Below are 15,508 nucleotides of genomic sequence, written 5' to 3' on the forward strand. Positions count from 1 at the left end.
CCGGCCTAGGACTCTCCGATGCTCAAGTCAGGTCTTCAACGCGACAGCGTAACTGCGTAGTAAAAAACAAGATGTGGGATAGAGCTCCATACCTGGGTATTTATAGAGTAAGGAGGAGATGAGACGGTTGGGAGAGTCCTAGTATGGTAGGAGTCCTTCTTTCGGAAGGTTCTCTCGCGTAGAGCGGAGTGGAGAGTTATTTTCGGGGTCGGACTCTTATTAAGGTAAGAGTCCATGTAGAGTGTGATTTGTGTTGCGCTGGGATCGTGGCTCGGTCCCTATCCCGTGATTCCCGGGATGTGCTGACGTGGCCCAGAGATCCCCGGTGGGGTGCTATGGGAGTCTCAATGGAGGAGGGCTCGGCCTACGAGGTCGGCCCGTGGTGTCGGCCATGGAGGTCGGCCCGATAGGAGGTTGTCTCGGCCATGAGGTCGGCTAGGAGTCCCTGGCTGACCCGTATAATCTCGGCCTCAGTCGCCGGAAAGCTCGCACCAACCAGGCTTTGTCAGGTGACTTATCGGATATGGGGTCGGCCCAATTTCCTGCTCGGCCCAACTCGGTTCGCGGAATGAGGTCGGGTCGGCCACGTGGCAGCCTCTGATAGGTGGGGTGTTTTATGCCTCATCAGAGAGAATTGGAAAGATTTGCTTTAAATAATAATAAATATTATTAATATTAATTACAAACAGTAATTAATAATAAGGGTACCTAAGATTAAGAATTTATACGAAAGAATGACATAAAGATTACGGTTTGAAGAATGGAATTTTAGATAAGACTGAAGGGTACAATAGGTAAATAAAAGATTTGCCACTAATTAAAAACAATAATAATTAATACTAAGGGTACCTAAGATTATGAAATTATAAGAAAGAATGACATAAAGATTAAGAATTGAAGAATGAAGGGTAGAATAGGTAACTGAAAGATTAGATTTGCCACAACGTGCTTTTATATAATATATATAGTATGATATAGGGAGAAAGTTCTCTGTCCGGGAGTGTGGCCAATGCTAGCACTCCCATGAGTCTATCTCTCTCCTTCCCATATGAAAAGACACATCTATCCTCTTGTTTTAAGGAGGAGAGAAATAGATATATGGGAGTGCTGGCATAGGCCACACTCCTGGACAGAGAACTACTTCCCTATAATATATTAATATAGGGAGAAAGAATGTTACCTAGTTGCGTGCGGTGCACGGCCCCCACATCTAGACACAGTGCCGCACGAAATGACCGCCTCGTCCCCATCAAAAATGAAAATCCCTAAGGACGCGATACGCCCTGTGTCTAGGCTCAGGGTCCATGCGCTGCATGGGACCAGGTAGTGTTTTCTTTTCCATGAAATATTATAGTATATTAATACATTATACTCTACCAAAAAAATATCTTTTTTTTTTGGTAAAGCCAAAAAAATATCAATACATTATAATATATAGTGTATATTATTATTAGATTTTATAATAATGATAATAATATACTATATTATAATATTATAATATAGTATATTATTTTAGATATTGTATATTACAGTATATGGATAGAGTATAGGAACTAAGCCGAATCGTATAAGAACCGATTTTCAGAACCAAATCAAAATCGAACCGTACCGAGCAATTCGGTTTAAGTTTGAATTTCAAAATCCAAATCGATTTACACCCTTAAAGTTGCTTATATCTTTACACCCATAAAGTTTTTTTTTTTGGATGAAAGTGTAATCACACAAGCCACACACCAATCCCAAAAGGTTAACTGACTTTTAGGACCGTGGAATGATGGATATACACAATACACACCACATTCACACACCCGATGCCTACACACCTAGCGCACACAACACGATTTACACCCATAGAGTTGTATATACCTTTCTACCCATAAAAGATGCTTATACCTTTCTGAATTCCCATACCTAGCCATCGTTTGTGGAATCGGTATCGGATCGGCTGATTCGTATCGATATCGTTGGAGACTGATATTGATTCCTGATCAATCTGTATCAGCAGATCGGCAAGAACAAGGGTAAAAATATAAAAATAAATCTGAATTTTGGAAGAATACATGGCTAAATCTATAAGATCGAAACCGTTACAGACCGATCTAGATTGGTATTGAGACCGATACAAATACCAATACATTACTAAATCCGTGTACCTTTTTATTTTTTTATTTTTGAGTAAGTAAATCCATGTATCCATCCCAACACGATGTGCTAGGTTAATAGCACGATCTCATTATGTTCTTTCTTATTTTGGGAGATCTCATTCTGTTGGGTAGGCACAATTTCCTTTTGTGTGGCACAAATACCCTATGAGTTTCCCTCCTCAGCCCGCTTCCTTTTGCATTTTCCCGCTCATATTTGATCTTTTTTATAGCCCAACGTACATGATGCAGCCATCTCCCCGTGAAATCTGTTCGCTATCTCTGCCTTTCACTTTCATCCCTACTAAATCTCAACTGGTTTACTTAAAAGATAGTTTTCTCTAGCGGTATCAAAAAAACCCGATCGATTCGGTCCGGACCCGACCTGAGCCCGGTCTGAATCCGACCTTGATTTTTCAGCCAAAGGGTGGGGTTGGGTATAGAAATAACCTGGCCTGGTAGGGTTGGGTCGGGCTCGGATAGCCCTCGGCTTGACCCGACCCGACCTGACGGACCCTGTATTTATAAGTATATATATATATTAAATTTTATATATTTATATTATAATAATAATTCTTCATTATCCTAACACTCAGAAATGGAAAATAAAAAAAAAATACTCAAAACACTCAAAACACTCAAAACCCTAAAATGAAAATGACAATCGAACCCTAAACAGCCTAAACCCCTTCTCTTTCCCTTCTCTTCTCCCTTCCCCCTTCCGCCTTCCGCCTTCCGCCTTCCTCCTTCACACTCTCCGATATCTGCAAATTATCCCCACATCGAAAAACAATAATAGGAAAGAATCGTTGAACCTGAAGGAGTTTTGAAGTCTGAACTCGTTGAACATCTGCAGCTTTGAAGGCGATTCTTGAAGGTAAGTTGTAACCGAACCCCCTTGCGGTATCTGTCTCCTTTCCTATCTATTCTTATACCTATATTGCTAACAGAGAATCAGGTCAGATCAATTCAACTCAACTACCCTGCGGCATTACTGTTCTTTCAATTTTCAGATCTGTTTAGCTTATCTGTTGCTGCTATGATCTGTTAGAGTTAAACTCATTTTCATCAATAGTCTAATTTATTTATCTCTAAAGTAATTTTTTTGAACTCTGAATCTTCTAATCGATTTTCAAATCTTTTCTTAGATTCAAGTTCTATTGCATTTGATAAGACCTGCTCTTATCTCTTAATCTGCATATCGATAGCTTCTATATTGTATGATTCCATTTTGAGTCTGTATAAATTTCTGTTTCTATTGGTCAATTAATTCAATTTTGTTATTGTTTGCAGTTTTCCTAGTGACAGTAGGATTCCTCAGAAAACTACTGGTTTGATATCAGAATTTTATCCTACTTTGCAAACCCGTGTATCATTTAAAATAACCCATCGATTGAAGTTTCATTCCATTTTGATTTGATTTGATTTGCTGAAGTTATTAAATTATCTCAGTTTCTGATTCTTTTACCTGTCTATTTTTTCTTCTGTTCTTCTCTTAGGATTATTCCTGTTGGAACTTTAGAAACCCATTACTTATGATATTGTTTATTTCCTTTTTTTAGTGCTACATGCTAATTTATAGTTCTCACATAGTTGAGTATTTTCATTCAATTCTTTAAGAAGTGATAGGGTGTAGATTAGAGGAATTGAAAGAGTGAGGGGTAGGCCGAAAATCCTATGTGGGTAAACTACTAAAAAGTTATGTGGTTCCCCCCTTTCCTTACAATACCCATTCTTCTCATCTAAATCTGTCTTATTTATTGTTAAAGCCTTAGGATGACAATGAAATACATAGAAACAAAAATCAGGTTCAGGATCAATCAGGGCCAACCCGCCCTTGCCTGACCCAATCAGGGTCAATCAGGGCCGAGTCGGAATAGGGAAAACCCTGGCAGGGTTGGATTGGGTTGAGGGTATCTTAGGCCCTGGTAGGGTCGGGTTGGGCTTAGGTTAAGGCCCCTAGGTTGGGTTAGGATTTAGGGCAGGCCCAGCCCAACCCGACCCATTGACACCGCTAAATTAGGATGAATGGAATCATAGATGATTTAGGATTTTTTGGTCTTTTGATTTTTAACCTTTTTTTGTTTAGGGTAAGAAGAATAATAATATTAATATCTATATATTTATAGATAAAATTATATATATATATATATATATATATATTATTATATACTTATAAATAATACAGGGTTGGGTCGCGTCGGGCCGGGCTGAGCCTGGGCCCTAAACCCGATCCCGACCCTGCCAGGACCAGGCTATTTCTAAACCCAAACCCGACCTTCGGGCTGAAAAATCAGGGTCGGGTTCGGGCCAGGCTCAGGGCGGGTTCGGGCCGGCTGGGCTTTTTTTACACCCCTAATTTTAAGGGCCAAAAGGAAAAATATATATAGTTTTTAAAGCTATTCAATCAAACAATTCATGCCTAAGCCAGTGGGTTTGAAACATGGAAGAAGAATATATCCAGTACAGCATGAACGAGACTCCAACCAACCAATCAGCCAAAAAAAAGAGGGTAGAAATTTAATCAAGCAAAATATAAGTGGAAAAGGAACTAAGACTCCAACCAATTAATCAACCCCCCCTTCCAAAGGAAAAAAAGATCATTATATTCTATTACAGAAAAGTAAAGGAACAATCAACTGACACTTTGAAGACTCAGTAAAGTAAAACAGAATCCGGTTGCAAAGCGGATGAGGACGCATCAAATCAAAAATAAAATCCAATCAAATCAGAAATCTGTAACAGATTAATTTATATTTCCTAGCTCTCAGTAATCCGTAACAGGCTAACAACTGAAAGGATTCAAATTTAAAACCAGATAGGACGAAAGGTAACACAGGCCTAAAAAATAGCTTGAATGTTGTAGAGGTTGCAGAGGGAGGGAGGGAGGTTGGTTGCAAAGTCGCAAGATTCCAGAGCGGTCGAAGCTTTAGCCTTCAAAGCTTTGTGCTTCAGCAGTTCAGCCTCCCCTCCAGCAGCGGCAGCAGCTTACTCCCTTTTCAGTTGAAAATTTGAAAAACGAAGATGAAAGCTTAGCCTTTAAGGTTTGGATAGACATGATTTCTTAATTGAAATACGAAGGGATTGGATTCCAAATCCCATAGCCAAGATACCAAGTTTCTTACTGTTTGGTAAAAATTGCAAATCAAAATTGACATTCTTAATACCCCAACCAATGACTATGTCATTGATGGACTCTGTGCTGCCAATATCTTTATTGAATGTAGATGATTCACTAGCAAGAATTCCTTGTTTGCATTAAGATCATCATTAGAGTCATAGCATTGACTATATGAGCGCAAAATTTGTATCTTCAAATATAGCATTTGTCAGGATACAGAGAGGGGGAGGAGGTATTGGTGGCTATTAGAGGGAAGCAAATTATGCATCATTCATAATGAAACCATATTAGACTGTTGCTAATATCTAACATCAAGTAATAATTCAAAAAGACTACCTTCCAAGTATGTCCTGGGATCAATCGTAAATAAGGAGGTTGACATAGAAGAGGATGTCACCCAGAGGATTAAAGTAGGGTGGATGAAATGGAGAAGTGCGTCCGGTGTTCTGTGTGATCAGCGTATTCCTTTAAAACTTGTTAAAGTATTGAGCTGTCAGAATCTCAAACCAGAATTGCAGATCAGAAACAACCAAGTGGTTGAGCTCTGATACCATGTAGCAGGGCAGAGCCTTGGAATACCAGAACCGAGAGAGTGAAGAGAGGAGATGGAGAAAGACAATGGAGAAGAGGGACAAGAGAGAAAACTTGTGATTGAATTGATTAGCCTCCTGTCCCATAGCTTTATTTATTGGTTTAAATTACAATCAATAATTCCAATTACAACTAGGAATCATAATGTAACTAGAACTAAAAACTAGGACTAAGACTTAGAAACCTAATCTAAGTACAAGAACTCCAAAGCAAGGAATCTCGATAAGAACTAGGAATAGTCTAATCGAGATTCTCACAGCTCGATACTTTAACAAAACTTAAAAGGAAAATTTTATAGGACTGTAATTAGACCAGCTATGATGTACGGTGCTGAATGCTGGGTAGTGAAGAAGTGTTATATGAATAAACTTGGCATCACAGAGATGAGGATGTTGAGATGGATGTGTGGAAATACTAGAAAGGATAAAGTAAGGAATGACAATGTTAGAGCTGGGTGGGGAGTAGCTCCGATTCACGATAAACTTAGAGAGAGTCGCTTAAGGTGGCATGGCCATGTTCAACGGAGGCCTTCAGATGCCCCAGTTCTAAGGAGTGACCTGATTCAGATTGAGGGAACCAAAAGAGCTAGAGGCAGGCCTAAGATAACCATAGGAGGAGTGGTGAAGAAAGACATGTTTAGCTTAGCCCTCGCTCCCTCTATGACTTCAAACAGAGCTGATTGGAGAGCGAAAATCCACGTGTCCATCCCCTTTTAGTTGGACTTAGTTGGTGGGACAATATTGTTATATTACAAGCCTTTCTCGTGGACAAGAGCGGAATGTTTGTGTAGATATGATGCGTTTAGTAGCTAAGTTGGGTCAATGTCCTAGAGTTTGTATCTTTGCTGTGTTCTCCTTCTTGTACTTATTTTTAATTTTTTATTTCTACTAGGATCCATGCAGCCGACCCCATTTAATTGGGATAAGGCAGAGTTATTGTTGTTGTTTGTATTCCCTATGTTCTTGAAGACCTGGTTGTTAACTGGGTCAGATTCCTTTCTGGTTCACTGTCTGGGTCTTGGTTCTGGTTCCAAAAATAGGGTGGGGGTTCTGAAGTGCTAATGTAACAAAGAAAAGTTTCCTGGACAGAGGTGCCCTCTATGACCAAGCAACCAATAACAGATTTAGTATTTTTGTATTACTTGCACCATATAAGTTGGAATGAGAATAGAAAATGCCATGCTTATCGTTTCTTTATCGTAATATTTTTATTTGTATATATGAATTATTATTGCTTCTCATTCAGAATTTATACCTTTTGAAGTCTTAGGGAATTGATTGAATATGGCCAGCAAAGACAAGAAGACTCCTAATACCAATGCAAAAAGTGGTGAGTTTTCCACCACTTAAAGTTCCGTTCTGATAGTTCGAAGTTATCATTTTCCAGTTACTTTGATGGTAATCTTTAACCTTTTTCAGGAGGGAAAAAGAAGGAGGTGAAAAAAGAGACCGGTCTTGGTCTCTCTAACAAGAAGGATGAGAATTTTGGGGAGTGGTATTCTGAGGTATATAGTACTTCTTTTTGGGGTGGGGGTGGGGGTGGGGGTGGGGGTGGGAGCGGGAGGAGGCTGGTAGCTTTCATTTCTGTAATTTTGTTTTCTTAAATGTGAGGGGTAGAAAAGTTGGTACTGTTATTTGTTACAAAGTTATATTTCGTATCCAATTATATTAATTATTGACTCCATTTTTACAGGTTGTCGTTAGTAGTGAATTAATTGAATACTATGACATTAGTGGTTGTTACATTCTAAGGCCGTGGAGTATTTCAATTTGGGAAGCCATGCATGTAAGTGCAAAGTCGACTAAATTTTTTTATTACAGTTATCATGTAAAAGTTCTGATTCAATTTTTCATACTTGTCATATTTTTCCTTGGAGTTTATTTGGAAATAAAAAATTATTTATTAGTTATTGCGATAAAGTATGTGTTGCTGGAAAAAAAACATAATACCTAGCTTCCCCCCAAGAAAACAAGAAGGAAAAAGAGAAAAGAGCACGAGACTTTAAGGGATTTTTTTTTCCAATATCCTCAGTTTAGGGCCTCCAAACTCCTTGAGGAATCTAGTATACTCTAACTTATACCTATTTATGTTAAAGGAATTCCATGTTCCAAATCTTTAGAGAGTTGCAAAGGGGCGAGAAACAGCCTCTCCGTGAAGTGGGGGTAAGCTGCGTTCATTATGACCCTCCCCAGACTCTGCACTCCTGCAGTGGCAGGAGCCTCGTGCACTGGGTGTGCCCTTTTATCATAAAGACAAGGGGGAAAAAGAAAGAAAAAATAGCAGACCCTTGATTTCCCTTTGGTAACCCAAACAATTGACAAAATGGCGAGGGAAGGCATGAGCATTCAGAACAATTGAACATGAATAAAAGTTTACATATATCTTGACCGCTTTTATGTTTGATTGTCATGTGATTTGGAGAATAATGGTCTAAATATTAACAGGATATCACTTTTCAACAGTTCAAAGTCTTAGCATAGCTAGTTGATCCAATCCTGGTTATTTGAAGTCTACATGTAAAGTCTATTTTAACTGCTTTCCCAATTGGGTGAAGAACAGAAGTTGCTATTTGTTTGATTGTTATTTGGTGATAAATTATAGGGGGAACATATTAGAGCCTGTTGTCCCCAGAAAGAAAGATTTGTTGCTCTCTTGAAAAACAAATCGGAATCTGGTTGCTTTCTGTGATAAACAAATGGGAATCTGTCTCTGCTTTACAGCCATATCATTTCCCTTGAAATCTTTTCCTTTCATGACCAAGGAACTGAACCCTTGGTTCCCCTACCCTCAACATTATTTCTGCTTAAGTAGGATATCTGCTCTTTCTAATTTATTATTGGCAGAAACATTCAGAAGTTCAATAGCAGGACAATCTACATAAAAAACTAAGTGCTTGCACCTATGAGCTACTTTGAGGTTATTTGAAGCTTTTAAGGGGTAGATGGTTACTTTGCGAAAGAGTACCTTGATCGATTTTGGCAATACTGACCAGGGAGTGATGGGGTTGGGGGGAAGCTATTTGTGCTGTAAGGTAGGACTTAGGAGAAACACCTTTTGTTTGTATTTGGGAGTTCCTTCTGGTGCCTAACCAGCTACGGCAAGTATTTGGAATCCCAGTATTGGAGAATGGTATAAGGAAGACAAAGAGTATTGGGTTGGAAGAAAAGATATATGTCCAATTATCCTTAACTCTTATTAAAAAGTACTTTAAGCAGTATTTCGGTTTATGCATTGGCTATCTCGAATGGCCCAGGAACAGTGTTGAAGCAGATAGATAAATTGTTGGAAACCTTTTGTGGTATTGGTGTTGATCCAAGAGAAAAGGAAGAAAATTCCATCAGTAAAGTGGAAATGGGGTATACAGACCTAAAAAATTTATTGGTTTGGGTATTAGACTTGTAATGCTAATGAATATAGCTCTTTTGGCTAACTAGCATTGGAGATTCAGTGTTGAGCCGGTGGCCCATAAGATTATAAGTTGGGTGTAGATATTTTCTTTTTGCTAAGTTCAATTGGGTGTAATATGGTATTGATCAACCCTAGAACTTTTAGAATTCCCCGTACTATGGGAGTTTGGAAGAATATTTATTGTAAAGAATATGGACCATTTCTTTTCTCTCATTTGCGATAATGTGGGAAATGGTTCCAGGGTGAAGTCTTTGGTGGATGTTTGTGTTGGTGATGTCGCACTTGCTTTGGCATTTCCAAGGCTTTAGAATCTGGTGGTGGTACAAGAATATTTCTGTGCAACAGTACATGGAAGTATGTAATGGAAAATTGGATTGGAACTAGGTCTTCAGAAGAAATTTACTGCACTAGGAGATAAATGATTTTGCAAGTTTGCTGGAGACCATTAAGTGCTCCTGTGAATGTGTCAGTTGAAATTGAGGATTATGGAAGAATGGTAGGGTAATTTTCAATTAGTCATGTTATGAATTTCTTTATGACCCCTTGCCTGATTACATAGATGGAACTTTGATTTGGAAATCTAAAGCTTCTTACAGGCGTTAGAGGTTAGGTTTTTCAAATCAGCCTTGAGATGTTATATGTGCTATCTTAGTATGGAGTTTGGCTTATCAGTTATCATTTGTTATTGTCCTGTGATTTTCCCTGTGGACATTGAGAGATTTTGTGGGCATGTTTGGTGTTGATGGTTAGCCTTTGCAGCTGCAGAGGATCATTACATCTTGGTCCAATTTTGTTTTGAATCAAAGATCTTTTGTCCTTGTGGAAGATGATAACTAATGGGGTGTCAACTAGAGGTGGTTGTGGGGTTTGTGCAAGGAAAAAGAAAAGGTGATGGTAAATCCGATGGTTTGCTACTCTGGTCATTGGAACAGAGGTTAGCCCATGGCTAAATGAAATGGCTGTAATGGGTCACCATGGAGCTTTATCCTTCTTTCCTTTCATTCCCCTGGTCATCAAGGTATTAAATTTCGCGATATATCGGTATCTCGGGCCTACCGAGATATCTGAAATATCCGAAATATGGCGAAATTTCACCGAAATATTGCATTTTTTCTGCAATATTTCGGGAGTCCATCTCGGTGGGTTTTTGGCCATATCTAGGCCTGATATTTCATGGACACCCTTCTTTAAGCTAAATAAACACATTTAAACCTTCATATTGCAAAAAAATGAACTCAAAGTGGTGTTTTGGGCTTGCACCCTTGATTGACAGTATACGGCCGCCGACCCTAATGTATATAAATAGTTAAATACACATTGATTAGGCTGTTAAAGACAAAAGAAATTTAAACAAACTAATTAAAACTCATTAGACATAATTCATAAATCATATTCTCATAAACTCCATAATAGTCAATGACTCAATAGTCAATACTTTAATAGGCAATACACAAAGTCACAACTCACAAGTTCACAAATCAGTGAAATCACAACTTACAAGTTACAAGTTACAAGAGAAGACTCACAAGACTCACAAGACTCACAAGTCACAACTCACAAGTGCTAATAATAGTTGTTGTGCCTTCCTGGATCAACCCCACTCATGGTTCGCTGGAGTCGACGTCCATTGCTCTCTGTTTGAAGGACATATGTGGACCATGGTATAGTTTCGGAGAAGAAACGAATGTTGCTGGCCAAAAACAGCTTCTGCCCAGCTCTCGGTCGATATTTCGACTGTTAGCTGGCGAAATATGGTATTTATAACCATGGTTTAATGAGTCACGTGAGGTGTTTTGTAACATTTCGGCGATATTTCGGTATATCGCCAAAATGTCCCGAAATGTTACGAAATATCATCGAAATTTTGTCTTTTTTAGTTTCGCTTTCACATCTCGTCTCGGCCCTACCGAAATTACCGAAATTTCGCGATATATCGCCGATATATCGCGAAATTTTGTACCATGCTGGTCATAAGCTGCTACTGTTCTTTTGTGCTCTTCAGCCCTTTCTGAAGCTCAGGGTTCTTTTGTTCTTTTATGTAATCATGTGATGAATATGACATAAGGTGCAAGACAGTAATTTAAATGCCGATGGGGGGTAAAAACAGCAACAACTTATGTTTAAAAATAAGCGCCTATAGTATTCAATCAGAGACTCACCCGGTGTGCTTGTTGCCTGAACCCAAGTGACCAATCGGGTGCCAAAATGTGCCTGATAGAAGTTACTCACTGGACAGATATTCAGGCACCAACTTAGCGCTTCATCTCACCTTGCCCAGTGAGACAAGTGCATAATTTTCCTTTGTCAACAAATCAACATTCAGTTTAATAGACCATTGTACCAATATTTTGAAATTCAATGAAACACTGAATATGTGTGGCTGGGTAGTTGGGGAGGTAAGTGTCTCTTTGTGTTGATGGGGGCATCTATTGCTATGTCTGTGTGTGTGTGATTGATTTTTCAATTTTAATTTTATGTTTTCCAATGTTGAATTTATATTTTCATTGTGCAGGACTTCTTCGATGCTGAAATAAAGAAGATGAAAATTAAGAATTGCTACTTCCCACTATTTGTATCTCCTGGTGTTTTACAACGAGAGAAGGATCACATTGAAGGTTTTGCTCCGGAGGTAAAAATTTAACTGCTTTTGGCATGATTTGCTCTCTGAAAACAATTGTTCTCTCCGAACTAGGGAAATGCATGATTTACAACTTAAAACTCAGCATTCTCTACAAACTAGGTAAATGATTCAGTCATTTTATGGTGTTGCAAATATTTCAGCTTTGTTAGATGTATGTACTGGAGGGCAAAAGAGGCATAGCCTCTCTCGGAATTAGCGTCAGATAGTCTGGCGCTAATGGTGAGAGGGCTTCCTCGCCCTTTTTATGTTCCTGTTTTACCCCTGGAAAGTTCCTCTATATGAATGGATATTTTCTGGTCTCTCACTGATTAGAGAGACCAGCCTTTTTCCCTCACTCTTGTCTCTTTTCTTTTTCTTCTTTCTTTCTTTCCCTTCTACTTTTCTGTTATTTACATGGTATCAGAGCACATCCGATCCAAAAGGGCCTGCTTCCACTTCCTCTCTCAGTCCCTTTCTTATTTCTGTAACCAAAAGAAGAAGGTGGGATAGACTCTCAAAGGTTTTGATGACCCTCTAGGGATCTACTTTGCTGTAGGGGTAGTTTACCCCATTTTCGATGTCTTGAAGGTGTTCGAAGGATTGCTGCAATGGTTTAGGAGCCTCGGTTCCTACTCTGTATCAGGTTGGATGTTCTTTGCATTGACTTCAAGTTGAATGGAAGCATTTCTGGACTAGGTGCTTCTCCATTGCTGTAATCCATTTGTTTTAGGACTAATGTATTGCTGGATTAGTCTTGGTGTGGATCGATTCTTGAATCGATTTTTTGGACTGTTTGCTGGATTTTTTGAACTGCTGTTCTGCTATCGAGTTGTTCTTATTGAGCTACTGAGTTACTCTGTTGCTGTGTTGGGGTCTTTATGTCTGGATTCCTGAGTTACCTTTTTTTTAGCGTTGAGCTACTGTTTGATGCCTATTAAGTTGCTGGTTTGCTGTCTACTGCCTACTGTTTGAAGACTCTTGAGCTGGCTACTGTTTGAAGTCTATTGGGCTGTTCCTACTGCTTGAAGACTATTCTGGTTTACTGTTGTTTTTGGTTGGTGTTCCTCTTTGGTGGTGATTATAGGAGAGACATCGAAGGATACCAAGGTTGTGACTGAGGTTGTATCCTGTTAACAGCCCTTAGAATTGAATGCTTGAGTGATTGAATCGATCACCCAAGCCCCTTTATTTATATTAACTTGAAATAAATCTGATCAAAGTACAAATAGGAATAATAACACCTCAGTCCTAGTCCTACTAGGAATTCCTAATACAACTAGGAATGCCAGAATAGGACTCGGCTGAGGGCAAAACAATAAAAATAAAAGAAAAGAACTTAATCTGACTAGTACTACTACTAACATGACTAGGACTAATCCTAATCAGCTAGGACTAGTAGGACTAATCCTAATCCAACTAGGACTGCTTACCAGCCTATTTCAACACTCCCCCGCAAGTTGGAGCAAAGATGTCGATCATGCCCAACTTGACTAGATTGGGATGAAACAATTTTCCAGACAATCCCTTGGTGAAGATATCAGCAAGTTGATCCGCAGATGTCACAAAGGGAATATGAATCAGCCCAGCTTCTAACTTCTCTTTGATGAAATGCCTATCCACCTCAACGTTCTTGGTACGATCATGCTGTACTGGGTTGTGTGCTATGCTGATGGCAGCCTTGTTGTCGCAGTACAGCATCATAGGAAGACGAATAGGAACACCATGATCTTGTAGCAAACCTTTAAGCCATAGTAACTCACAAATACCTTGTGCCATAGCTCGAAACTCAGGTTCGGCACTAGAACGAGCAACCACATTTTGCTTCTTGCTACGGCAGGTGACAAGATTTCCACCTATAAAGGAGCAATACCCAGAAATAGACTTCCGATCTGCAGAACCAGCCCAATCAGCATCAGTGTATGCTTCTATCCGTAGATGACCATGCATAGACAAAAGAATTCCTTTTCCAGGAGCTGACTTCAAATAGTGCAAGATACGAAGAACATCCTCCATATGAGAAGAGTAGGGATCATGCATAAACTGGCTCACAGTACTCACGGCGATAGCAATGTCAGGATGCGTGTGTGAAAGATAAATTAGCTTCCCTACAAGTCTTTGGTACTGGCCTTTATCAACAGGCTCACCCTCTTTCTCCTTGAGTCGAACAGTAGGGTCCATAGGAGTATCTGAAGGATGACAGCTTAGCAACCCGGTCTCAGCCAATAAGTCTAGGACATACTTCCTTTGGGAGAGAAAAATGCCTTTAGAAGATCTGGCTACTTCAATCCCAAGAAAGTATCGTAGTTTTCCTAGATCTTTAATCTCAAATTCTGGTCCAAGGAAGGTCTTCAACCGTCTGATCTCATCACCATCATTGCCAGTAACCACTATATCATCAACGTAGACTATAAGAACAGTGAGTTTTTCACCAACCCTCTTTATAAAGAGTGTGTGACCCACAGAAATCATGGCCTTGTGGAACCGGCCAAACCATGCTCGAGGTGACTGCTTCAGCCCATAAAGTGCATGCTTCAGTCTACATACTTTTCCTTGGTTTCTGTCACAAGAGAACCCTGGTGGAATGTCCATATACACCTCGTCATCCAGTGTTTCATTTAAGAAGGCATTTTTTACATCTAGCTACTGCAAATCCCATCCAAGGTTGACTGCACAAGATAATAACACACGAACAGTATTTAACTTTGCAACAGGTGCAAAAGTTTCCTGGTAATCAATGCCGTATGTTTGAGTGAACCCCTTGGCCACGAGTCGTGCCTTATACCTATCCATAGTGCTATCTACCTTCTGTTTCACCACAAACACCCATTTACATCCAACGGTTTTCTTCCCAGGTGGAAGAACCACAAGCTCCCATGTGTTATTTTCTTCAAGGCGTCCACTTCTTCCATCGTAGCTGCCTTCCACTTTCTGTCTGATAAAGCTTCCTGCCAATTGTTAGGAATATGAACAGAAGAAAGAGAGGAAACAAAAGCACGAAAGGACGGGGAAAGGGAATCATAAGAAACAACATGAGATATGGGATGCTGAGTGCAAGTTCTGACACCTTTGCAAAGAGCAATAGGTAAGTCAGGATCAGTACCAGGTGGAGAGGCAGGTTCTGGATCCGGGTTCGGCAATTGGATGGGTACTGGAGTAACAGTTGATTGAACCTGCTTATGTTTCCTTGCATCGGTCTTCACATTACTAGCATCAATCCTCCTCTGAAATTCACTAATAGTCCTCTGGACCGGGGTAGATTGCTCCCCCTGAATAGAAATGGGCTCCCCTTGTATAGGAACCTCTCCCCCTGACTCAAGGGGAGTACTAGGGGCAGGCCGAACTGGTTCAGACTCATGGTAAACAGACTGAAGTGGAGGTGGAGAGTCAATAGTCAGCACATCTTCACTAACACTCTCCCCCTGAAGAGGTGGGGACACATAATATGGAACATTTTCATGAAAGATAACATCCATGCTGACAAAAGTTCTGCAGGATGGAGGGTAGTAACATTTGTACCCCTTCTGGGTAGCAGAGTAACCCAAGAAAATGCAGCGGAGGCTACGTGGGTCAAGTTTACCAGGGGACCTTGTATCCTTAGCATAACAAACGCAGCCAAACACCTTAGGT

The 15,508-nt window shown here is 39.8% G+C and overlaps 1 protein-coding gene across 1 annotated transcript in view; it reads left to right on the forward strand.

Annotated features, from left to right (window-relative positions):
- Window positions 1-6,846: 6,846 nt before the first annotated feature.
- Window positions 6,847-15,508, forward strand: part of LOC122646417 (proline--tRNA ligase, cytoplasmic) — a 56,191-nt gene continuing 47,529 nt past the window's right edge. Inside the window, exons 1-5 of the mRNA XM_043839972.1 lie at window positions 6,847-6,893; window positions 7,117-7,182; window positions 7,272-7,357; window positions 7,546-7,638; window positions 11,774-11,890. Of these exons, the coding sequence (XP_043695907.1) occupies window positions 7,137-7,182; window positions 7,272-7,357; window positions 7,546-7,638; window positions 11,774-11,890 (342 nt within the window). The 5' untranslated portion in view covers window positions 6,847-6,893; window positions 7,117-7,136. The remainder of the gene's footprint in view (window positions 6,894-7,116; window positions 7,183-7,271; window positions 7,358-7,545; window positions 7,639-11,773; window positions 11,891-15,508) is intronic.

Source organism: Telopea speciosissima, chromosome 11 (genome assembly GCF_018873765.1).
Source record: "Telopea speciosissima isolate NSW1024214 ecotype Mountain lineage chromosome 11, Tspe_v1, whole genome shotgun sequence".
In the NCBI taxonomy this organism is placed as follows: domain Eukaryota; kingdom Viridiplantae; phylum Streptophyta; class Magnoliopsida; order Proteales; family Proteaceae; genus Telopea; species Telopea speciosissima.